The sequence below is a fragment of the Archocentrus centrarchus genome, chromosome 22 (assembly GCF_007364275.1).
Source record: "Archocentrus centrarchus isolate MPI-CPG fArcCen1 chromosome 22, fArcCen1, whole genome shotgun sequence".
Lineage (NCBI taxonomy): Eukaryota > Metazoa > Chordata > Actinopteri > Cichliformes > Cichlidae > Archocentrus > Archocentrus centrarchus.
The window spans coordinates 5,672,657-5,699,350 of record NC_044367.1 but is presented as its reverse complement, the minus strand read 5'-3'; the positions used below and the strand labels follow the sequence as shown (position 1 = coordinate 5,699,350).

Sequence of the window (26,694 nt, the reverse complement as noted above, 5' to 3'; positions counted from 1 at the left end):
CCCGATAACCTCCTGCAGCTTCCTGTCAGCATGCTAATACGCCTCCTTTCACACCAGACAACAGGGTCACGCACATTTGCTCGTGCATACACATCATTTTTACAGTGGAAGGCCGAAAAGTGTTTTTCTTTTATTTGTTTCAGTCATTTGTTTTTGTGCTTCTTTACACAAGCCGCTCAGTCTCTTTTGCTCTTTTCTAGCCTGTCCTTCCACTCTTTCCTTGGTTCCTTCACTCTCTCCTCAACTATCCACTGCTTTTCCTCTCATTCCACTTCTTTCCATCTAAAGGTTCCTAATCTCTTCTTTCACTCTTCTTCTCATCCTACTATCCTCTTCCCCTTACATTCATCCTCTGTTTTAACATTTCATCCACAGTTACTATATATACTCTATCTTTCTCCTCCTCCCTTATTTCTACTTCCTGCACTTTTCCTCATTCTTAGGGGTTTAACGTTCCTGCACCCATCCATACATTAAAGGCCACATCCTCCCCTCTCTTTTCATCTATCCCTTCATTCTTTCACAGCAAAACTAAAGTGTCATCTCTCCTCTTTGACCTCCGCCTGCTCTCACTTCCTTCTCATTCCATTTTGACTCACCTAAATGTAGGCATTGTTCTCTTTTCCTACCAGCTTCCCAAATTGCCCCCCCCCCCCCTCCCCCCCATCTCTGTCCATTGCATATCTAAGTTATCCAGAATGTCTCCTCTCTTCCTGTTTTGGTATTCCCTTTACAATGTTAAAATTTGAAATTAAACAAGCTTTCATCACATCTTCCTCCTCCTCTCGCTTTAATGCCCTCTTTCACTTCTTGTTTTCTATGTTTTGCTCTTTCATTTATTCCTGCACGCCATCATCCCTCGTTCTCTTTTCTTACATCATCCTTTACTTTTCATCCTCTTTCCTTTTGTCCATTCCTCCATCCTCTAACAGGACACACACATGCACAACATATTATAATTATTACTGATATTTTATTATCAGAATGACATGGCAGCTCCAGACTCTGTGCTATCAATTATGAATAGAAAAGTGAGTGTGTCTGTGTGTGTAAAAGTTCACTGAGGTGGCTCAATTAACTGTGACCTTCCTCCTGCCCATCCCTACCCCTCTTCATCATCTTCGCCACCTCGTCGTCTCCCTCCTCCATCTCCCAGAATGCCCCTCTTTGACCTCATGCAAATGGCCAACCTCCCTGTCTCAAACTCACAAGGCAGAGGAGAAAAAGGAGAGGGAGAAGAAGGAAGTGAGGGAACAAAAAGAGGCAGAAGGGAATGAAGATGGTGAGAGAGGAAGAACATTTAAAAAGAGCAGGAGAGGGGAAAATGGATTTTTAAAATGGATTTAAAAAAAATTTAATTAAAAAATAAGTAAAATAAAGCTGTGAAAGAACAAAATAATGATAAATATACATTAAAATATGCATTTATTAAAAAACTGGTTCACACACACAAAGAAGACAAGAAAAGGCATAATGAGGGAGGGAGAGAACAATGCTTGTAAAGAGGAGAGGAAGAAGACAGAACGTGAGGCTCACAATCATAAAGGAGCAAATGCTGTTTTATTTTTAGATCAGGTGAATTATTATAGGAATAAAGAGTGATGGAAATTTTTTAAATAAAAGAATTAAAAAATAATTATGCTGCATACATTGCCTGTCCTGTCTTATCCCTCTTATTTGGTTTCTGACAGTAGCCATTTTAATCCATGTTGCTGCTGGCACTGAAGACAGGAAAATGGCATCAAATAAAAAGATGACAACTCTGACTCTGCACGCATAAGCTGACGTTGTACTTACTGGCCACGAGCGCACCATCACAGATTCAGATTCATTAAGGATATTATCATTAGGATAGGATATAACACATTGTCAGAAAGGTGTTTTTTCTGCTTTATGTTTAATAATAAGGTTGTAGTGGGTGGGTGCTTTTATTCTATATTATATCTACCTCAGATCCACGGCCACTTTAGTATTACCAAATATGCATGTCTTTGAACTGTGGGAGGAAGTACTTGGAAGAAACCCATGCAGCTTCAGGGAGAACAAGTTCACACAGCTGGGGTTCAAACCAGGAACCTTCTTGCTGTGAGGCAACAGAGCTAACCACTGTAACAGTGTCCGACCACTCTCTGACTCCAGAAACCCGAATAAACCTCTGAAAGAAGCAAACGCTGTTACACGTAAAAATCTCACCAAGGTTTGTAAATGTTCCCAATTACCATGAAATGATTTAAGAGAAACACACAAAAAAGTCTCACCATCTGAGCCATAAAGAGAATTTAGGACTTAACAGAAGTATCATAACTTGTCTTGTAGATATCAGAAACCACTGATATCTGCTTGAGACTGTCGTAGGCAGATTAAACGATACTGATGTCCCAACACGTGCAGTGGCTAAATCTAAGGTTACTGAATACAACATGTAAGATTAACCACTTCAAATCAGAACTGCGTATCCAATACTGCATGCAGAACCATGTTTCTGTGTAGCATGCAAACATAACATCTCCAGTCTTATCAAAACCAGAATACTCATGTCCACAAAAGCACTCAAAAATAGTGTTCCACGTCCACATTGTGAAATTTAACCATTATTGTTTTCAGATGATTCTCACTTACAGAGCACCTCAGGGTTCTTGGTGGATACAAGAAAGAGGTGTTTTCAGGTATGCGAACATCAGTGTGGATGTTAAGAGACAAGAGGAAGGAAGAAGCACACAATCGGACAGTCTGCTGTAGCTGCTTAATGCTAATTCATTCAATGTTCCCCTGCAGACCAGCAGCTGCCCACCGGGAATACGGGGAGGAAAAAGAGAAATAAAGTGTGTATGTGTGTTGCTCCCAGCTCGCTCAGAGGGAATGTGGATGGGAGTGAAAGAGAGCAGAGATCAGGCTCTGCCTCGCTTCCCAGTGACCCTGTATTTGTGTGTGTGTGTGTGTGTGTGTGTGTGTGTGTGTGTGTGTGTGTGTGTGTGTGTGTGTGTGTGTGTGTGTGAGAGAGTAGAATAACCCTCATGTGCATTGATATATGTGACCTTGCATAGTGTGTGCGTGTGTGTGCATGTGTGGCAGTAGGTCTGAACATTGGAGAGACTTTTTAAATGACAGATCGAAACAAATCACTTCACACACACACGCGCTGTGCGCGCGCACACACACACACACACACACACACACACACACACACACACACACACACACACACACACACACACACACACACACACACACACACGTTGACTGGAAGCAGACTCACTCAGTCCACTGAACACAATGATAAAGAGTGAGAGAGACTCTAGTTCAGACTCTGTCGATTGCCCACCATATATCAGAAAAGAGAGAGATTTAAAGGCTACTTCCACCTTTTTTTTCTGCCATCCACAACAACAGACCTACAAACATCATCTAATTTATTAACAGCATGTTGCCCTGTTTTCAGCTTTTTTGTAAAAACACGTTTAGTTGTTTGCTGCAGTCTTAAACTCCCAGCTGTGAGAGGTGTGGTGTCAGGGAGAAGCTGAGTGTTTTGTTGTATACACTACAAAAATGACTGGTAATGAAACAAAATCCATGATCTTCTCATGTACAAAAAATACCAGATTTGGACATGTCTAAGTCTATAAACTTTGTCCCTAAAATGTTCTGTTTTAAATGATAGCTAAAATTTTTTTGTTTCTTTTTTGTAAGTGTGAAAAGTCTTCGTAGTACCTGTGTGTGTATTTGTGTTTGTGCATGCATGTGTGCCCTCCTATGCCGTTGCATATGCCCGCCTGGCATGAAGAGAGGCTGGCTGCCGACCACATTTGGGTGTAACGGGCGGGAATCCAGCAGACTAATTTGGGTCTGGCTGGGACAGCGCAGTTATTATTTTCCTCTGGACCATCAGGCAGAGGACACACAGCCATCTGCTGCACACACACACACAAACACACATGTCTCAATTATATCACTAAGAGGGCAGCTGCAAGCGCTGCCTGGTCTCGTAAACACACACACACACACACACAAACAAAACCATTTATAAGTACATGAACATGCACACATTATACTGTGTTGTTGGATCAACAGGGTGTTACAGAGAGACAGATTCTCCTGCTGGCTGCCTCTACAGAGAATGACAGGAGAGGGACACAGACAATGTTTCCATCCACCTGTTTCATGAGCATTTTGAATGAGGATGTGAAAAACTATCAAAACAAAAAGATGACACGATATGCCAAAAAAAAAAAAAAAGTTGTTAACCTCTGTGAGCGCATGAAAATTTTGGCAAGAATATCTATCTATCCACCCACATAAATTCAGTATTTTCTGGTTATTCTCAGCTGTCATAAGGCAGGGAGGCGGGGTACACCCCGGACAGGTACCATCACCAGACTGTCACAGGACTAACACAGAGACAGGCAAACATTCACACCTATGACAAATTCAGACTCACCAGTTAACCTAACATGCACGTCTTTAGACTATGTGAGGATGCCTGAGCGCCCAGAGGGAAGCCACGCAGGCACAGGGAGAGCTCCACACGCTGAGGCACCAGACAGTTGATGGATTTGAACCCAAGACCCTCTTGCAGTTAGACAACCACTGACCACTGCACCGCTCTTCCACCTCAAAAATCTTATCAGGTAGAAGGTATTAGGCATAGAAAATGTGCCAGGCACAAAGAAAGTACCAAACACACATGCATTTAATCCAATTTAGAACTCCAAGCTAAACACAGCTATTAGTGCTTTGACCAGACTTTCTGTGATGGGAAATTGCCATGTTATAGCTTTGGACAGGTTTATGCACAAAAGCAGGTAGGTTAGGTTCAGTGAAAGCTCATGCTTTGGATTGAGATGGTTTGTTAAGGTCAGTGGACCACTGTCAGGGTTTCAATAATAAATAGTGATTTTTAGGTTTAATAGATGAATAGATGAATGAAACTCTTTATTTTTTCTCAAAAATGCTAAAAAAAAAAAAAAAGCTGCATCACACAATTAAATTCACTCCTGTGGTCAACTATCACAGGTGAGAAATCCCATGGTGCAGAACAGCTTTAAGTGTGATATCAGCTGAAAAATGACATTTTAAAGCAATTTGAGGTGGGTAAACCTTTACTTAAGTCCATATTGCATCTGCTAAGCCATTCTGGTCATGTCTCTGGGCAGTTACTTCAAGCTAAGCAAACCAGGTCCCCACCTACATGAATGGAGAGATACATAACTTATATTCCAGTGGTCATCTGGACATGGAAGCTGAATGTATAGAATTACCAGTCAAAATCAATTAGAAAAAAAATGCTGAAAGTGAACTAGTTCTGCACATTACCACGTCAAAATTTTTATTCTTGGATTCTACTACCATAGATTTGCATGATTCACAGTCCAAAATGATCCCTTCTCCTCCCTTCAAGCCAGTTTTCTTCTGATTGGCTGCCCCTCCTAAATAAGAGGTTTGAACAGCTATAAAAGGCTGCATTAAAATTCCAAAATGAGACAAGATCTAGCTTTAAAAAAAGAACAAAGAAGGGTATGAGGTGAAGTTGAGGGAAAGGGAGGATGTTAACTTTTCTCAGCAGCCATGTTTAATTACAGCTCGACTCTTTGTTAATGACTCTATTAATAGCCTGTTTGATTGGCCGGCCACGTCCGCCGTCTCCCTGACGAGACAGCAAAGAAACGAGTTAAACGGGCAAATCCTCTTTACACATAAATCTGCCTGAAGATTGTTTCAGCGACGACCACCAAGCGAGAAAATTCATAACCTCGTCAATTTGTTAAAGGGCTTAAAAAAAAAAAAAAAATCCTCCCTCACCTCCCCACCACCCAGTCATTTTTCCTGCATGCCACGATCTAATTAAAGTTGAAAAATAATTAGCAATATATTTTCCTTCCTTTAAAGAGAAAAAAAAAATGAAAGAAGAGGGAAGGGCAGTGATTAAAGGAGAAGAGAAGGAAGGAAGAGCAATTAAGAGGATGGAGGTTGACGAACTCTGTGTACACATGTAGGATTAGAGGGTGAGACTTGAACACAGCAGAGACAAGCTTGATCTCTCTCCCTCTCTCTGTCTTTCACTTTTTTTCCCCCACTTTTTTTTTTTTTTTAATCGGTGTGCCACTTCTTCAGCAGCTGATAAAAGCTGAAAGAACAAGATAACCAGCTCAGCGGAGCTGCCGGAAAAGCTTATGGGACCCGATTTGACAATTAATCAATTATTTGATAGAAATCATCAATCAATCTAAGTGGGGGAATTAATCCAAGAGGGGGGAGGTGGATAGAGAGAGATACAGGGACACAGTGATGGAGAGAGAGAGAGGAGGGGGAGTGATGTACCTTCTTCTTTAATTTGGTAAACTGATTGGCTTTTTTTCCCCTTGTTTCCATATCTGAGAGCTTCCTATATCTAATTTACAGAGACAAGAAGTTCACATTAAACTGAAGGAGAGAGGGAGAGAGAGCAAGGAGAGCTAATGTACATCGTGGCACAGATGGTAAATATGAGTTTCTTTCAACAAAACAATGCTCCGCTCAGTTTACAGATATTGAAAAATGACTGTCAGAACATTATACACAACAACCTCCAGTCAGAGAGACAACATCAAATATCCTGAGCTCCACCAGTAACCTCTGACCTTAGCGCATTACTCTGAGAGTCACTCACAGACTTTCTGATGCAATTTGCAAATGTAATTTTTTTTTTTTTTTTTTTTTAAGCACTCAAATCCAAGATTTAATGTGAAATCTTCAGAGCAACCAACCAACCTGCGAAAGCCAGCACCACAGGACAGGAAACGCACAGTCATTGGTGGGACGCTCTCAGGGAAAAGGTCGGGACGAAGATGAAGATGAGCTGAATATTACAATGACTGGGCAAACCACACACATTGCACAGATTTATTTTTTTCTTTTATTATGCATTTGACAATCAATAATGAGCCCATCAATAATGGGTTTGCATCTTATGGTTGAGCCAATAGAAGACATAAACTGTTCTGTCAGTCCACAATCCTACAAATCCCAGACATCGATTGATGCACTTGTACCAAAGCAACCATGGGCAGCAAGACCAGCTAACCTAAGCTAAGGTTAGTTAAGGTTTAACACTATGTGATCAAATCATAGCAACTGCCACAAGTGATAAATATCAATTATATAGCATCTTTCATGTAAGAAATACATAATATAATGTCTTATACTACCATAAACATACTGTATGTTTTGCTTTTTTCTTTAAAAGTTTAAAAAAAAAAATCTAAAAGAAGATAAACTTCAGATTGCATCTATAAGAAAGAAATAATTAGTGTTTTAATTTAGATCTAAAGAAATCCAAAGAATAGTTAAATATACTAGGGGATTGTGGGGTATTGATTCCAGCTTAAAAAAAGCAAAAAAAAAAGCAAACACAAAAAAACCTTTGATCACTTTACCACTAGCCACATTTGTTAGTAAATTATACTTAATTTTAATATGTTTCGAGGCTTCAAATGTAAAATGATCTGTAAGAAGATGAAAAAAAAAAGATGGAACAGAGTATCGTGATGGATGTCACAGTTATATTTGCTAACATTTTCCTTATATTAACACAAATCATACATCAGTGCATTCCACCAGCCGTTACATACACGATTCGTATGAGCATTTTCTGCTATAGTTAAGGTTTGGCTAATGTTCTGGAAATTCTTCTTGTATGTTTGAGAGTTTCGAAAATCTCTTAAGACTCTTTGTAATGTGTCACATCCATTTTAATATTCATGCTGCACAGATACAAGGACACAATCATTGTCAGTTGTTCTCTGAAGGACTGTATGAGCGCCTCGTCTTACGATCCATCATGTAAACAAGTAAACATCAGCTGCTGACCTTCCAAATTGATTGTTACCGCCTGCTACAGTCATATACAATCAGGTGTTGGTATACGTGTCATTTTCCTGCCCATGCTGGAGTGCCTTAGCTGTCCCTCCATACATCTGAAGCCAAGCCAAGCCGAGCGTTACAAGCCAAGCATGAGAACATGTATCACCGCATCAACACACTGACTTTCAGATGGAAAAATGTGCATTTCTCACACTGAGTTTGAGGACTAAACCACAAAGATTAGGTTAAGATTGCAGAAAGACTGAAACAAACAAGCACAGGAAGCCACCGCTTCTGGTGTCAAAGTTGCAGACTTTTTACACCAAGCAGCTAACTCGTGGCCAGTTTTCACTCACACACATGTACATCACTGCAATTTCAACAATTATGTCCTCTCTGTTTGCGTGGGGACCTGGCAGGCACTTCCTATAATACCAACTGAATGTTGCTCCTTGTTGATGATTGGCTCACTGATCTGAGTCCCCCTTCACAAGTCCTTCCAAGTGAAATGAAAAGGATGCTTTCCCTGATTTCTACCTGTTGTGCAGTAGATGGCGTTTGGCACGCTGCTGAGACCTTTTCTGTCCTGTGGTGGTGCGTTCAGGCACTGTGGGAATCACCAACATGTGAGACTCAGCTCATTGACACTAGCTTTTTTTTTTTTTTTTTTTTCCCAAAGAGAAAGCTCAGAAAATGATTTGGCCTTCTAAAGATGACAATACAGCTTGTGAAACCAATTGTGTTTGACAGCTGACAGCTACATTTCAAAACAAACACTGTAGGTTAATGAAACAAATTTGTTTCCTCTTATTAAAATTAAGTCAGCCAAAGAAGACAAACATGTCTAATGATGCTTTTTTCTTCTCTGTATTTCCCGTTTTCATGAACAAATATTGACATTTTGTACACAAGCTGACAGAAGCTGCAATGTAAACAGGCTGATATGACAGTTTGAATCCCATTTAATTCAGCAACACACACGCAGCTTGTCAATACTGACTTATTAGTGCCTCCAAGGTCGATGTGTCGACCTTCAGGATGGATGCCTGTCTCTATTAACAGGAACTGGGGGAAAGTGAACCGATTGAGACATAGAGCTCGTCACCAAGCTGACAAAGTACAATGAAGTGCCACCCCTCCCCAACCCACCCCGTACCAACACACACGCACACACAGAGCAATAAAATATGCATTGTCGCTCACTGCACAAATCAACAACCGTCCGACAAGCTGATGAGATTTTAAATGAGCCTTAATTTGTTGGGAATTGTCTTTGGTGATGATGGCAGAGAGAAGGAAGAAGGATAGAAGAAGAGACAGACTAAATAAACACCAAGAGACAGTCAGAGATAAAGATGGAGAGAGAGGGACAAAGATTCCAAAATACCAGGAGTGATGCTTAATTTTTCTGCTCGACAGTGACAAAACAAGAACACAGGTGCGTGACTTACCTGTGACAATCCCAGGTAGATGGAAACCGTCTCAGAGATGTAGAGGAAGCGTCCCTCTTTGTTTAGTGCAAATACAAACCCATCCAGAGACTGAAACATACAAAAAGAAGTGACCATTAGTTATGCTTTAGAAAACGAGTTGTCTTTTGCACAGACTGTACATAAAAGATGGTATTAGATTTTTAAAGACCCCAATCGATTTAAGGCATTTCCACATTGGCCTTACTCTTTAGAAGTTTCCTTCTTCCCTTCCTTTAGGAAGTTCAGAATAGTATATTAATGCAACTTTAAAAAAATAAAACAAAAACAAAATAATACATTTTGTATGTTCACAATATTAGTTTCTGTTTTAAAAATTTAAACTTAGCAGCTGCAACAACAATATTCTTAACTCTGATATTTTTTCATGCCCTTTTTTGTGTTGCCTCTTTCCCTCTGTCACTTTCTTACCTACTATCCCCTTCACTGTAAAATATGTCTGTTTTACATACAGTCACTTTTTCTTGCTTACAAAGAAAAAGAAAATTCTCAGCACACCTGCTTCAGTTACACACCGGACAGTGAGGTTGTGTTCATGAGGACATCACAGAGCATAATGCAGCGCAGTGTTGATTCTACAACTGCTGAAGGAAAGCTGCTTGTATTTGCATCCTTTTGAAAATGTCACAGTAATTAAAACACAAGTCTGATGAAGTCAAATTTTTCCAAATGTCACAGTGACGTCTGCGGCTTTTTATAGGTTGTTTTAGACATTTTGTCCTTGCTTTTCTCTCTGTCACAAAAAAATTCTCCAGATTTAACTGAAAAAAATTAAAACAGATTTTTTTTACAACATCAGACACACGGAAAAATAAGTCCCCCTGCGCGCACACGCACACACAAGCATGCACACACGTGCGCACACACAAACGCCCCCATCTTCACAAAGACATCCAAGTATGTCGAATGGCATATTTCCGTGACGATCACGGTGCCACACTCGACTTTAGCAGCAAATCACACATGCAAAGATGACACACACACACACACACACACACACACACACACACACACACACACACACACACACAAGCAAATACACGCCTGAGTGTGTCTAATGCTGTTGTTACGTGAAGATCATGGCAGAACACTCAACTCCTTAAGCACTGGATCCAAGCACACACAGACACACACAAAGGCATTAATACCCCAGAGGTCAGCCAGGTTAATTACATGTAGTGTCCTACTGTTATTGGAAATACACAGTTTCTGCCTGTGTGTGTGCATGTGTGTGTGTGTGTGCATGTGTTATATTCTGACACTCTAAGTACATACTGTACAGGATGCATCGCTGTCTGTGTGATATTGTGTGTGAAGGTGTAAAAAAGGAGAACCATTTTTAAAGACATTCTGTATAACCGGCTAAATTATTTGGTACAATGCAAGCCTTCTTTTTTTTTTTTAAATCAATCATTGATTTTGGATTAAAGCTATTGATAAAATGATTTAAAAAAGAAATACATAAAATTATCAAATGACTCCTAGAATAATGAAATTCTGGATGCATACTTTGATGTTGTCACATGAATCAAACAAAGCAATCACGTTTTTGGATTTGACAGTTCAAATGTCATCTGTGTAGCAGTTAAGTGATACTTTTGGTGTGACTGTTGGGTTTTCAGTTTTCTTGTCTCTCTTTGTCAGACATAAAGTGCTATTTGGTGATGGCCTTTAACCTTTCAAGCCTGGCTAATTATTCTAATGCTTACACGGAGGTGTGTGGGTATGTACCCCTGCCTGTGTCCGTTTAGTCTGCCCTCTCAGCTAATGAGATGTTAATGAGATGTTAATCGTCAGTGAGCCGCATCAATGTCCGTCCATGCTGGGTTCCTCATTAACACACATCCTGACGCTTTCTGAGTGGGTGTGTGTCAGTTTCAGTGTGCATATGTGCAACTGGGCACATGCTTGTTGTGTGTTGTCAGATTATGGGCCAGATTGCTGCTCTCTGTTTTGATGCCTTTATCCTCTAATAAGAGAATTATCCTTAGATGACATTTAAACTTATAGACTAGCTGCGGATGGATGAACCTTAAAATACAGATTTATCTGAATATGATTGGTTGATGCTTCATCACATCATTTCAAAGCTGAAAGAAGTACAGGCAGCACAACTCTGATTCATCACGCGTCACGCCCATCAAGCAGCGGTTTGCAGCTTTGTAGCGCCATCTTCCATTAACATTTGTTTGCAGTCAATTGCTTCTGCGCCAATAGTGTGAACCAGAGGTGGGATGTACAAATACTTCGTTACTGTACTTAAGTAGATCTTTCAGGTATCTTTACTTTACTTAAGTATTTATTTTTCTACTTTTTACTTTTACTCCCTACATTTTTACACAAGTATCTGTACTTTCTACTTCTTACATTTTCAAAACGGGGTCGTTACTTTGGGTTAAACACATTTGAGGGAAGTTTTTATTTCCGGTCACTGCGCCTTCAAACATCAAACCGATCTGAGCCTAAATGGAGGAACCAATGCACATTAAGGGACAATTGTACTGGCATATCCATCCCCGGGGTTTATCCCATACAAAGAGATGAAAGAGTTATATAATTTATGCATCATTTATGCATCATTTACAGCACTATAATCAGGGCTTACATTGGGCCGGACTGAGTGCAGATGTCTGTAAGTTGTGGTCATGGTACTTCAGTGTCTAGCTAGCGCTACAGAAGAGGAGCAAGCATAAAGGGAGTAACGTGTTGCAGGTAATTTCAAATGCAACCTGTCTAACAGCTCAACAAATATCAGCAAACACACAAAGTGTCTGCAGTTTGTCACACAGTGTGTTTGCTTGCTAAAGCTAGAGCTGCTGTGTTTCCAGGGAAGAAAAGAAAGAGAGAGAAGTTCACTCAGATGGAGAAAGATGTAAGAAAGAGGAGAGGAAGAAGACAGGTTAGATTTAAAGGTAAGGACTGCTCAGTGACGTGATAAACCAGAAATTGAAAGCTTGAAATCTGTATATGAAGCATCCTGCAAATTAAACTGAGGCAGACTAACTTTGTGTTAGCATAAAATACTGCAGTTTGGGGCAGGACAAACAGGTTAGCTTGCTGTGCTGTGGTGGATTTAAAGTAAAGCTCTGTGCTGCACTGGTGCACAGCAGCAGTGGCGTTCATGCTGACTGTTAGGTTACATCAAGTGTAGCAGAGATTAGTTTGAATTTAAGTTGATGATGCTTAGATTCACTCACTGACGTCAACCTTTATACCAACTGCATGCTGTCAGTATAAAGACAGTATAAACAGCATCCTGTCAGTGTGGGGGATGGAAATCAGCAAAGTTAGCTCATGAAATACTGGGTTACATCTTGTCGAATACAGTTGTGTAAATCCAAACAGCAGTAAAGCTCAGAGCAGCAGCAGCTGATCACAGCCTGACACAAAGAAAATCTACTGGAGCTCACAATAGAAAGTTGAGTTGTGATTCTTTACCCCACGCTGAGCCACTACATCCGATCTTAGGGTTCCCCCACCTGCTGAATCCCACTGTAACCCCTGACTGTACTCATTTTCCTGTTCAGGTGAGGCAGCGCCACCCTCTACAATGTAGCTAACAGCAAATCGAGCTTTTTTTTTCTTTTTCTCTGTGCAACAAAACATAACTGCATAAGAGCGTTCAAGCTGAGTGCATTCATTAGAATTAGAATTTATATTGAAATAAAGTTTTTATTCTCATGTAATAATTTATTATTACATTAATATAGCACGAGGTTCATTTAGCCTTGCGCTACTTTAACTTTCTTACTTTGAATACATTTCAGAGCCTGTACTTTTTCACTTTTACTTGAGTAAAGAAGTTGAATCAATACTAGAGTATTTTTTAACACAAGTATCTGTACTTCTACTTAAGTACAGAATGTCCGTATTTTTGCCACCTCTGGTGTGAACACAGCATTAGTCGTTGTGCTTACAGGTGAATTTACGTTTTCAAACCAACTTGGGTTATGAGAGTTTCTGAGCTATGCACATACTTAAGAACTGCAGTTCCAGTTCACAACACTTGCATATATAATTACTATGTAGAATAGCAGCATGCAAATGCTGATTTAATGCTTGCTCATTCAATGTGACAAAAAGTAGCAACCATCCCGAGCAAAGGATTTACAGAAGAGAGGTCTTTGATGAATGTGCGTTACTACAAAGATGAGTGAGACTTGTTTTAGCTTCTTTGTACATTGCCGTTACTTTGACTCTTAGTGACGGTGGTACGGAGGCATATATCAGCTATGGCAGGGACACTACTTGTCAGCCAAAAGCTCACGAAGCTCAGGAAGGATACTAAAACAGAGTCCTTTAGTGACTGTTTCAGCCAGTGGGTGAACTGAGGAGCACAGAAGGCCCATATGAGATAAATAAGAATGATTTTGAACAATGAATCATGCAAAGCTACTATAGCATAGCCCAAGAATACAATTAAGGAGTTGGAAATTACCATAATAGATCTGCTTTAATCAGATTTGACTGATGATTCTATACATGCAGTTCTAATATCCAGGGGACTACTGGAATAAAACTTAAATGACTCTCTTAATTCACATAGTAAAGGGTTCAGGCTTATTAGCCTTAAGTAACTGCCCAGAGGCACTACCATCATGGCAACCAAGTGAGAATTTCCTCTGGAAGGACTTTGAGCATAGTCTGTGGTTGATAAATGGTTTAACTAAAGCAGCTTTCTTTGTAATGTCCAAAACTATGTAGCAACCATCTAATTCTCAGCCTAGGATTAATTATAACGCTGTACTAATACAGTGCTTGAGTACAGTATGTGTACATATTAACTTAATTCTATGACACAACTACTCTGCTCAGTTTTGCTTACATCTGTGCTATTGTGGTTGTACTGTGTGAATCTGTGTCGAAATCTTTTTATGATGGTCTAATATTTGGGCTTTTGCCTTCGTTCACACTGGGAAGATGGAGGACTGAAGGGAATAATCCCATGTCTTATCCGGCACATAGTTATGGATATGGATGGCCCTACCCACCTCCTTAATCCCCAGAAATGGCGAATTTCTAATTTATTCTGTTCTTTAATTATTTTCTGAGTTTCCAGTTTGATCAATGGTGATTTTGTCACTCTATGTGGTAGAAGTGGAGTTTTTTGCAAAAAAAAAAAAGAACCTCTGGATTTCGTTGGTTTTGCCACAAAACAAAATATTATTTGATACAAAGTAGGTAAATTACTATATTTACATTTACATTTTTACATTTTCTCAGTAATAACCTCACCATTGCCTGTAAAATGAAATTACTGAACTTTACCATAAGAGCCTGATGAAAAATTCTCTTTTAAAAGAAAAATGTCCCGGCAGATTTCGAGGGTTTTGCATCTGAACTCTTTATATATAATGGAAAATCTAAAGGTGTCTTACAAACCTTTGTGAAGCCACAATTTGTTGGCAGTTAGTCCCCATTTTCTTCTCTGGAACCTGCTAATGTTTCTTGGAAATGTGTGGCACAGCTGGTGCATCTCTGTCTTGTTGCCCCTTTATAGTAACACAGCCCAACAGGGGAAAAGGCTGAGATGTGGAGATAATCACAACCTGTGTTTTTCTTTTTACAGTTTTATCATCTTGTCTGATTGAGGTCCAGGTTTAGCAACAAGCAGCTCCAGGTGAAGGAAGGCAAATCTGCCCATTTCAGAGGGATTAAAATGGATTAATTAGAATTGGAAAAGCGAGTTGAAAGGTGGAAGCGCGCGTGTGTGTGTGTGTGTGTGTGTGTGTGCATGTGTGTGTGTGTGTAAATTATGCTGATATGAACTGATGCAAACACTCACAGAGACAGATATAGATGTGCTGTAAACAAACATAACCTTGCTGACTGCTTTGTTAAGTCCCCTGTTGGCTCCCACAGGTTAAGCAGGCCTCAGATTATTAGAGCTCCGAATCCAACCAGAGCTTAAACCAAATGTTATTTTCTGCTGGAAGCTTGTTTTTTTCAGCTTCTTTTGGTTTACATCAGAAATTATTTACGAGGTCGACGGGGTCTTGAAAGGTCAGTGAAAAGTTGTAAGACGCACAAAGGTCAGTGTAACACTCAGAAAGCCCGTGTTCTCAAGCCTGGCATTTTCTGCATGAAAAACTGCCTTTAAAACATTCTTGTCAAAGCAAAGGCAGTTTTAACGTGCAGGGAGGTTTTATTTTTGATGGCAAAGTGTAATTGGAATAAAAATAAAACAGCAGCTCTGAATGCTGGTCTGAAAATATTCAAATAGAATTTGATCTGATTAGATATCAAAATTAAAAAGAAGAACATATAAATGAACTTGTAAGAACATATTAACAAACTCACACTCACACACGCTAAACCTTAGCTTAAACCTCTGTAGCTCAAACAGATATAATACCAGACTGGAGCCTATCCCATAGAGCGAGAGGCAGGCTGAAGCCCTGACAGGCTTAAACACAGACACCCAATCACCATTTAACCTGACATGAATACATTTGGACTTTTGAAAGATGCCAGAGTACCTGGAGAGAACCCACACAGGTACAAGGAGAACATGCAGACTCCACCTGCAAGCAGAATCAAACCCAAGACCTTCTTGCTGCTAGGTGACAGTGCTAACCACTGCATCACTGAGATGTCCCATCTGAAACTGGATGAAATACACACCCACACTCTAAGGCTACGTTCACACTGCAGCCCAAATCCAATTTTTTTTTGCCCTTATGCGACCTGTATCTGATCTTTTCATGACAGTCTGACACAGATCTGATTTTTACAAATGCGACCTGTGTCTGTACGGCCATGTCGCATTCATCCGACCTGCACGTCATTGACACTCGACAAACATCACTATTCTGCGTCCTGAGCCATGTTTACTTCCACAAACATTGAGCACGCTCGCTACTTGTGACGTTATTGCGTCCTCTACTGCGCATGTGGGACACTTACGGTAGGTTGTCTGCAGTTCACACAGGAGATCACACACAAGTCGCATATATTTGGAAATGTGAACGGCCACGCAGAAAAACAATCAGAATTGAGCATTAAGGCCTGCAGTGTGAACGTAGCCTGAGTCAGAGAGTCAGGCTTCATCAGCGACAGATTTGACTGCTACAAACAAAACTGATCCAAAGACAGTGAACCACACAAACCACAACAAGTGAAACAAGTGGAACAGTGTAACCAGGCGGAGCAATGCAGCCAGCAGGTCCAGCATCAGCTGACCTCAGCCTGTTTGCAGGGATATTGTTTTTCCTGGCCTTTGCTATTTTTCCACTTGTATTTGCATATTAATAACACATACAGACACAGTGGGACTGTAGACAATGGTGTGTGCACTGTCTGGTTAGACTATATGTCTGCATGTATGGGTATGTTTGTGTTCTTGTCTGTTAATACTTTATTTTTCATAATTATGTGTGTGTGTATGTGAATATACACCCAGATCTTTATATGCACATGCATGTGCAGCACAGACACACCAAGGACGAGTCTTAAACACACACACACAAACAAACAAAATGGAACTAAATGGACATTATGGCAGAAGTCACGCACTAAGACACACATACAAGGAGTCATTGTCTCTGTCTCTTCTCTCTCTCTCTCTCACACACACGCACTCACACACATACAAACATGCGCCCTGTGGCAGCAGCCTGTGTGTGCGTCTCTTTATGAAATCACAGAGGGTCTGACCGCCTCATAGTAATTATGCTAATTGCCTGGATGCCCTTGCCTTTATTTATGCAGGGCTGCTAAGATAAATAAAAGGAAATTGCTTTGGATCTAACTGTATTCATTTCAGCATGCTAACTAGAACACTAACGCTGCTCTCTGAGTCTGTGTGTGTGTGCGAAGCGAGACAGCGAGGGAGCAAGCGAGCGCGGGGGGGGGGGGGGGGGGGGGGGGGGGGTGTTCACAGATTTGTTTACCCTTCACAAATTCTGCAGGTAATTGCAATTTTGATTGTATATTTATTTATTTTGCTTCGTGTGTGTGGACGGATTGTATTGATGTTTTTTGTGTGTGTATGGCAGTGGTGTGTGCGCACTTCCTGTCTCTCAGTCATAATGAAATGTTTTGTTCTATTAACCAGAATATAACTGCGAGGATCACAGACTGTTCTGATGTGAGACTAAAGCCACTTAAATATGAAACTAAAGGAATTTAAATCAAACACAGGAAATTTAAAGATTTATCAGGATGTATCTTTAGTGCAAAATCATAAGGGAAAAAAAAATCAGCTGATCTCAACGTTCAACGATTTAAGTTGATTAAGCTTCCCCACAGTTGCTGAACTGCTGCAAGCTGCTGAGCAACCCACCCGTGTGCCTTCTTTGGTGTGATTTAATCAGAGTCATATCTGTAGTCACTGATGTCTTCTCTGTTCTGTGCTGCTGCTGTTCTGCATAGCTTTAGGCTACAGTTGTACTGACTGAAATACTGATATATGTAACAATTTAAAAAAAGACTCACTCTAACATAATGAAATTACCTGCTTTGCCTGAAGTACAAAACACAAGCACAATAAATTCTTATTTTAAAAGTAAATGCCATATTATGTAGGTAAAAATTTTAAAAAGGGATGTCTATGTTATGTGCTTCTAAGAGCAAAGACTGAAGATAGTGAAGATAATGTCAAATTGTTTGTTCAACAGCTTAATGCACCTTCAAGGTGTCCCATCCATGTCTCGCTATGTAAGATGGGGTCTAATAAAATCTTGGTCTCAGACTGTGACAGCCTATATAGTATCAATTTGAAGGTGTCAGACTGTGCCATGAATACAAAAGTATATAACAACAGATGAACGTCATCAGCTCGTATCAGCCATCTGTGCTCTTCTTTTGTGTTGAAAATGCAGCTCCACGAGGTTTTCTTTTTTTTTTTCTGTCATTTCAGTTTGTGCGTGCATGTGTTTTGCCCCCGCCAAACCTCAGATGTAATGTCACCCAGTGTATGCTGATTGGTCGGTTCATAGAAGTGCATCATAGCAGCTGTCACACAGTTGCGAGTTTGCCCTTAAATTTCTGACACAGTCTCAGTTTTGCTGCAGGCCTTTTTGGTTCCACCAAAGCTCCATATCAGTCATTAGTGGATGCGCGTGATCTCATGTCATCACCATTTGGAATCAGTGACCACAAACTGCACCATGATTCTCTCACGACTAAGAGAGCAAATTTGAGATAACATTTCCTGATTATATTTCTGCTTCCCAAAAGCTGAATGTGGGTTGATTTGAATGACCTTCCTGCTGCCCCTCAGTGCAAACTTCACTCAAATGCTTGAAGACACACGTTATAGAAATTGATAGAATTGCAGATGGAAACACACAGACCCAAATGTTAAAATAAAGAATACCTCTTGATACACACACACACACACACACACACACACACACACACACAAATGTCCTAATCTGGGCGTTCAGACAGTAAAAGAAAGAATTGCAATTGATTAGTGAGCACCGCTGAATGGCTTGCTCCCTCTGCTTTCCACCTCCTGCAGATTACTGCATCGATCGCCTTCACACACACGCGCGCCACACAACAGATGAGGCCATCTTTTAACCATTCAGAACGGGCGGTTTAAATGTTACTGTCTAGCTCTCTGCCTCTTAATGACAAATGGAAAGACTGTGTGCATTTGTGTGTGTGTGTGCGAGCGAGAGAAAGAGGGAAGGAGGGAGGGCAAATAAATTGTAGGATAAGAGAGAAATGGAGGGAAAGGGTGATGTATAGGAATGACAAATAAAGAAATCAAGAAACAAAGAGAAAGGGGAAAGAGGAGGGCAGGTGATTAAAAACAGAGCGAAAAAGAGGACGAGAAGACAATCAAATGTGGTGATAAGAGACAAACATATTGACAACACACACACAAAAAGAAGACATGAAAATGAAAAAGTAACAAAACCGATTAAAGAGGCAGAACTAAAGTATCGAGAACAGAACATTATACCTATTGACCAGTGTGATACTTGAACATATAGTTTTGAAGCCACGCTAAAGAGTCTCCACTCATTTGTCTCCTCCAGCAGATATTAAACCTGGCTACAGGGATTTGCTCCCATTCAGTCCCAATCACATCCAGTCTTCCGCATCCAACTAGGAATACCACTTCATCTGTTTTGCATCTATAAGGACTTGAAACGTTTTGTTGACCCATCCACCCACTCCAGCTCCACCTATATGCTGACTTCGCGGCTCTGCAAGCAAGTCACCTACCTTCTCCCATCTTGTCATATTGTATTGGACATGAACATACAATATGCTGTATGTAGGCACTGTTTAGGGAAAGAAACAAATCTCACATTTCTATCTCATACCCATACCTAATAGTAACATCATCACATTGTTACCAATGACACAAGCACTTCTCTCATGTATCTACTGCTAGCACATAACCCTTACATAGATACACAATAAGAATATACTTTTTTCTGCTTGTTATGATTATGGAAAAATACCAGAGACAACTTGTGATTGCATCATTTGAAGTACATGATGATCTAAAATCATTGTTCTTTTATTTGTACTATGGGGCCCAATCTAGACTAAGAACAAAAGCATATAGCCAAGGAAAAAGGTGTCCACATACTTTTGGCTGCTGAGTGAAAAAGCTGAAAGAGAGTAATGTATAAAACTGGGGAAACAAAGACAAAAATGGGGAAGTAAAGGAGTATAATCTGTTCCGAAAACCACTGAGGGATAAAAGGAAGGAAAAGGAGAAAAACAAGAGAAAGATGCAGACCAGTTGGCAGAGGAAGTGCCATTGCTAAAAATCCGAAGAACAAAGACTCATCAAACAGGAACAGACTCACCAGAAGGAAAGAATAAGAGAAGATGATTAATGGAAGAGAAGGACATTGACAGGTGTGTTATTAATTGCAGGCCTGGGTAATACAGGACTGTTTCTTTCTAACCAAGAAGTAACTTAGAACGAGTTTTGTAGTGGAGGAACTTTGCGTGTGTCTCCGTCTTTCCCAAATTTTTTATTTCTTACATTTGATCACTCTCTCCAGCTTGACTGTGTACACTTTAGAAGACCCACAAATATTAGCTTGTGGTTGCAAGAGTGTGCATGTGTGCTTTGCATTTAGCATATGGCTTTTTTACAGTCGGACCCCTCTGGGTTGTAAAGGCACATTTCTGTCATTTTGTTCCCAGTTTGCTCCCAGTTCTCACATTAACATCAACTGGAACAACTGGAGCAGCAGATACTCAGCTGTACAGGGATGATAAAACTTCCCTCTCCCAGTACCTGTAAAAACAATATTTGTCTGGTTTCATTTTTTTTATTGGCTGCCTTTTTTAAAGCAGCTGGCTCTCCTGAACATTTGCCAGCTCACAATAATGAGTTAGAAAAAGATCGTCTGCTCATTTATGTTTGGCACCATTTACAGAAAGTTCGGTCTGGTTTCATATGCTTTTCTTACTGGCTGAATAATAGGTTGGCGGTCCCTCCGTTTTCACTATTTGCCTGAGATGGTGCATTCAAGACAACAAATGAATGGAGTATGAAAGTATCGATTACAGAAACAGATGTAATGTAGAATAATCAATGCCATCAAACTGCATTACAAAGATACGTATTCTACTAAATTGTGGCAAGTTTGACTCACAAAAATGTGAATTTGTTTGACAGTGTGTACTTGTCATATGCAATGAACTGATTTTACCATAAAGAAAAAAAAAATAAAAAATATGAAAAAATATCTTTGCCTCTATGACTAAATATCGGATCTGAGATTTGTAAGCTTTGTGCCTAAGATTGGCGGGTTTGAACTTCCTGTTAGAGAGCTGAACTGCTTCCTGTCCAACTAATGTACTGACAAGCAGCATCAAGAGCCAGGCTGACATTCTGCCTGCAAAGGTCATCACACACTCAAATGCATACACTTATAAGGGCAACACGCTCAAACTGATGAACACACAACATTTTGCTATCATTGCCAAGTCCAAAAGGTCAACTTCACACTGATTGGTGATAGAACTATCAAATGAACCAATCAATACCCAGGAGGAGCAGGAAGAGGTGATTGAGGAGGGGGGAGGCTAAAGGCAGAGCACTTGAGATGCCAGCCCATCGAGAGAGAGAAAGAGAGCGAGCCAGGGGAAGGAAGAGGTGTTGGTAAGATGCAAAAAGACAAGGAGGGGGAAGGCTGAGGTAAGAGAGGGGAACGGAGAAATAGAAAAAGCTAGCTTGGACACAGAGGTGAGGAAAGGAGACAAAGAAGTGAAGGAAATGGGAGGAGGAATTAGCAGAAAGGTCAGCATGTCAATATAGGAAAGAAACAGGAAAGGGAGAGAAAGAGAGGAAAAGGGGAGCTTTGGATAGAGAGTGAAAGAGACGGGGGGAAGAGTTGAGGTATGACAAGGATCAGAAAGGTCAAAACCTGTCAATACTGGGAAGAGAGAGAGATCAGTGCATAACAGCAGAGGAATGCATGAAAAATCAGATCCATGTATTTATGCAATAAAAATACAACTGTATGTCTTGATTCAGGTGAATGTGACACATGACTGAAAAATGTGTAGACAGGCCTGTTCAACTATTTCCAATATTTTCTTTAAAGTATGCAAAAAAATAAATCACGAAGCTTTTCAAAGGAAGACTGGCAGTTGTGTTCCATTTAGGAGCTTTTCATTTTGCACTTAATGTTGCTTTATTCACTCTTGCTTTCACTCTTGAGGCATCGGCATCACATGGTGAGAGTGAGAAAAAACATGGTGATCTGGGTTAAAACCTGTTTCTCATTATATCCTCACATGCTTGAAAACTGACACATATGGGTACCCCAACTGGCAACCTAAATGAAGCCAGCGATTAAGTGTCAAAAGCTGCAGTACTTCAAATGGCCACTTGAGGCACTCTATCCCCACAGACCTCCAGGTTAAAATGCTGAACTTTGAAGTCAGTTTAAAAAGAATGATCAGTTATGGGGAGAGAGAGGCAAAAAAAAACTGGATTACTCCATATCTCTGAAATGCACTGTCACATAATCACCAGTTAACAATATAAACATTAGGCTAGAGTCCCAACATAGTTACACAAATCCCTGTTCTAATAAGAACACACATACGATCTTTCTTTTTAACACAAAGCAAACAACACAAAGCAAAGTTGAAAAACGAGCCCAGAGAGACTTCAAAGTGATGGCCACTGTGATTCTACTGTAGAAACTGTGGCTGCTGAGCTGGGGTTGGCATACGCTCTGCTTTAACATTAAATAATAAATAAATTAAATAAAAGTACTATTTATACATATCTCTACTCTATTTTCCTCCTCCTGCCTCCTGCGTTACTAAAACATATAATCTGATTGCAATGATGCCTTACTTTGTAATGCGTTACACCCAACACTGGTTATGGTACTTTAGATCTTTATTCATTTTATGTGATAAATATTATTCCTTAATGTCTGTCCCCTGGCCGCCTAGGGAAAGTGGGTTTCTGAAGAAACAGGGTTATCCCTGTGTGTCAAGTGTGATGCCAAGGTGTACTATGTAAGCATGCATGCATGAGCATACGTGAGATGATGCTCATGCGACAACTGTTCTTTTCCAAAGCAGCTTATGCATCTTGTGTATCTGTGAGACACCGGTGGCTTTGAAAAAAATAAAGATAAACAATATTTGACACCCTTGGGAATGAGAACAGTCTGGAAAAACAGATTTTTGACGAAAAGTAGCCAAAATATAAGACAAGTAGGAGAGACGGATAACGGCATCGCTGTGATCCTTGCAGACACCTAAAGCTGTCGCTCTTCCTGGTTTTTAATCAAAAGCAACAATCGACAAGTGGACAGGTGACCGCCCCACAGACACACACACACACACACACACACACACACACACACACACACACACACACTGACAGCCCTGGAGTAATAATTCGACTTTTCCAGTTATTGCTCGGAGCTCAATATCACTTTAATTCCCTGAAGACATGTGTGTGTGGTTGAGGTCCCAATAGTCAGCACTGAGGTCCATTACTGGCCATTCTCTCTATCAGGTATACTGCAGTGGTGTGTGTTGCACAGAGACACCTGTACACTCAGACACTACATAGATAATATATTTATATCACTGATGCTGTTTCAGACAGGGAGCTGTTCCCAGGACGTACGACTCCACCAGGTTCATTATCAAAAGAAATTGAGTCCTTCTTTGAATATTTTACAGTTTTTGCATTTAACATGCCAAGTTTAAAAATTCAAATGACCAGGATTCGTTTTACATTCTGATAATCTAAACAACCATGGAGGTGGATTATTCCCACACTCTGATATGATGACCAAAAGCGTAATTCCCTGTTGATAAATAAATAAATAAGTAAGCCTTTCAGGATACGATAAGCCTATAGTAAAGGCTTGGTAGGGAAGAAATTCTGACATTTTGTAATTTCTTACCTTTAGAAGTTTTTGGTTAAAATTATAAATACATAGTTATACAACAATGTTGAAAAGCGTCCCGTGTTACAGTCCAGTGTTTTTGATCCATCTATCTACCTTGATATCCTCCCTTGATCTTATGGCTCGTTAACAACTTCTCCTGACGTCCTTTTTAATTTTCAACATAATTACTTTGATTTATCTTTCATAATTTCCTACAGGGACCTCAAAGTGCACTGCATTTGAACTGTATGCCATTTTGCATCTGCTAATTTACATAAAATTACTGCAAAATTTGCAGTACATTTTGAGGTATTTTCTGCAAATGCAAGGTGCACGTATGCACAGCTGTTAAAAAGGTGTTAAAGATTATACTTGCATGAAAGAAAGAAACATCTCTGTTCCACCTAGTGGAAGTATTCATAGTTCTCTTTCTTTATACTTCTTTCCTTTGTGTATTCTTTTGCCTTTCATACCTTCCTTTCCTCATTTTTCACCTTGTGTCCCCTCCCCCTCTTTTTCCCCTTTCTTCTTTTTCCTATATTTCACACTGAGCTCCCTGCACTGAGCTCCCTGCATGTGTTTGTCCTTGCTAGCTGTCAGACATGTAGATAGTTATTGACAAGTTGACTTGTTCGTCCACACAGACACACAACCTCGAACCGTTTATCCAGTCTTTGAAGTTCTTTTTTACTTGCTTTTACTCCAATTTTACCCAACCTTGGAGGGCAAAAAGATCACCCATATATATATATATATATATATATATATATATATATATATATATATATATGGGTGATCTTTTATATATATATATATATACTAGAGGCCTGGGAGCCTGGGAGCCTGAGGGTCCTGCGCAGTATCTTAGCTGTTCCCAGGATTGCGCTCCTCTGGACAGAGATCTCGGATGTCATTCCAGGAATCTGCTGGAGCCATTATCCCAGTTTGAGGGCCACTGCCCCGAGTGTTCCGATTACCACAGGGACCACTGTTACCTTCATCTTCCACATCCTTTTCAGCTCCTCTCTAGAGATCTTGGTGCTTGTCAAGCTTCTCGTGTTCCCTCTTCTTGATGTTGACGTCACTTGGTATTGCAACTTTTATCACCACGACTTTCTTCCTTTGTCCACTACTACGACGTCCGGTTGGTTTGCCATCACAAGTTTTTCTGTCTGCATCTGGAAGTCCCACAGAATCTTGGCTTGGTCATTCTCAACCACCCTTGGGGGCGTATTTCATTTTGACCTCGGGACTTCCAGGTCATACTCGGCACAGATGTTCCTGTATACTATGCCAGCCACTTGGTTATGGCGTTCCATGTATGCCCTGCCTGCTAGCATCTTGCACCTTGCTGTTATTTGCTGGATTGTCTCAGGGGCATCTCTGCACACCTTGCACCTGGGGTCTTGCCTTGTGTGGTAGACCCCAGCCTCTATCAATCTTGTGCTTAGAGCTTGTTTTCTTTTCTATTCTATTCTATTCTATTCTATTCTATTCTATTCTATTCTATTCTATTCTTGTTCTTGTTCTGCCATGAGTAGTGCCTCTGTGCTGTCTGACAGTCCAGCTTTGTCCAGCCATTGGTAGGATTTTTCTATCTCAGCCACTTCTTCTATCTGCCGTTGGTACACTCTCTGCAGAGGCCTGTCCCTCCATGATGGTTCCTGTTCTTGCTCCTCTTCTTTCTCGGGTTTCTGCTGCCTGAGGTACTCATTAAGCACATGATCCTCTGTAGCCATCTTCCTGATGTATTCATGGATCTTTGTTGTTTCATCTAGGACAGTGGTTCTAACACTCACTAGTCCTCGGCCTCCTTCCTTCCACTTAGCGTACAGTCTCAGGGTGCTGGATTTGGGGTGAAACTCTCCATGCATGGTAAGGAGCTTTCTTGTGTTGACATCAGTGGCGTCTATTTCCTCCTTTGGCCAGCTTATTATCCCAGCAGGGTATCTGACAACTTTTAGGGGGGAAAGGGGTCGATAGCCTGGATCTTGTTCTTCCCATCAAAAAAAAAAAAAAATAAATATATATATATGCCCTTATAAGATAGCACACAGTGAAGAGAGACAGGATCATGGGGAGAGAGATATAGGGGAAGACACACAGGGAAGGGCCACAGGTCGGACGCCTGCACCACAGGCATGTGGCGTACATAGTCGCCTGCTCAGAGCAAGTGGTATTACAAATCAACTGCTGTTTCCAAGAAGGCACCATCAAGCTCAATGCTTTAAAATATCAGAAAAAAATACCTTTTGGTGATACATGCAGCAGAACCAAATAAATGGACAATGAGATTATTTGTCAACTGCTTTATTATGAAAATTATCTATATTCTACTGCATGATGTTCAGCTATAGGTTGTTGGCATTTTGGTCAACATAGCCTTTGACAGGCCTTCAGTCTGTTCCTAACAGATTAGATGTAATAGCTTCCTGACTGCAAAAGGGTGGGCACAGGTAATCAAACATACACATCACATGTCATATTGTCCAAGGGCAGAAGTGTTGATAAATCTCTTTAATGTTCTCCAGATGGATGCTGCTTTGCTTTGCAGTTTAACCTTAGAACACCCTTCCAAAACACACACGTATGAAACAGAGCAGATGCATGTCAGGATCCTGAGTATGTCTCTTCTCTCATATTGGGTTTGACTGATCAGAGTAGATGGCATCAATGCCGCTTATTTGTTACACATGAGAGTCATTAGAATCTGCCCACTCACTTCTCTTGGAGTTCAATATCATATCAGACCGCTGTAACGTTAAATTAAATGCTATTAGCATAGCAACCCCAAAGACCCCGACCATCCAACTGTTGGTGTTCAGGTTGCAATGAGGGTAATGTGGTGCCTTCCAGTTTAACACTGAAGAATAAGAATGCATGGAGTAAATAAAATTAAACAGCTTGTTCTACTGCCTGACTATGCTGTAGAATAAAAATGCCAAATTACCGGAACGCTCATTTCATAGAGTCACCAACTAATTGTCTTTCCCTGGGTGACAAACCCTGCTGTT

The 26,694-nt window shown here is 40.4% G+C and overlaps 1 protein-coding gene across 1 annotated transcript in view; it reads right to left on the bottom strand.

Moving 5' to 3' along the window:
- The window catches only part of npas3 (neuronal PAS domain protein 3), a 372,546-nt gene that overhangs the window by 119,078 nt on the left and 226,774 nt on the right, over positions 1-26,694 (bottom strand). Inside the window, exon 5 of the mRNA XM_030718927.1 lies at positions 9,288-9,377. Within this exon, the coding sequence (XP_030574787.1) occupies positions 9,288-9,377 (90 nt within the window). The remainder of the gene's footprint in view (positions 1-9,287; positions 9,378-26,694) is intronic.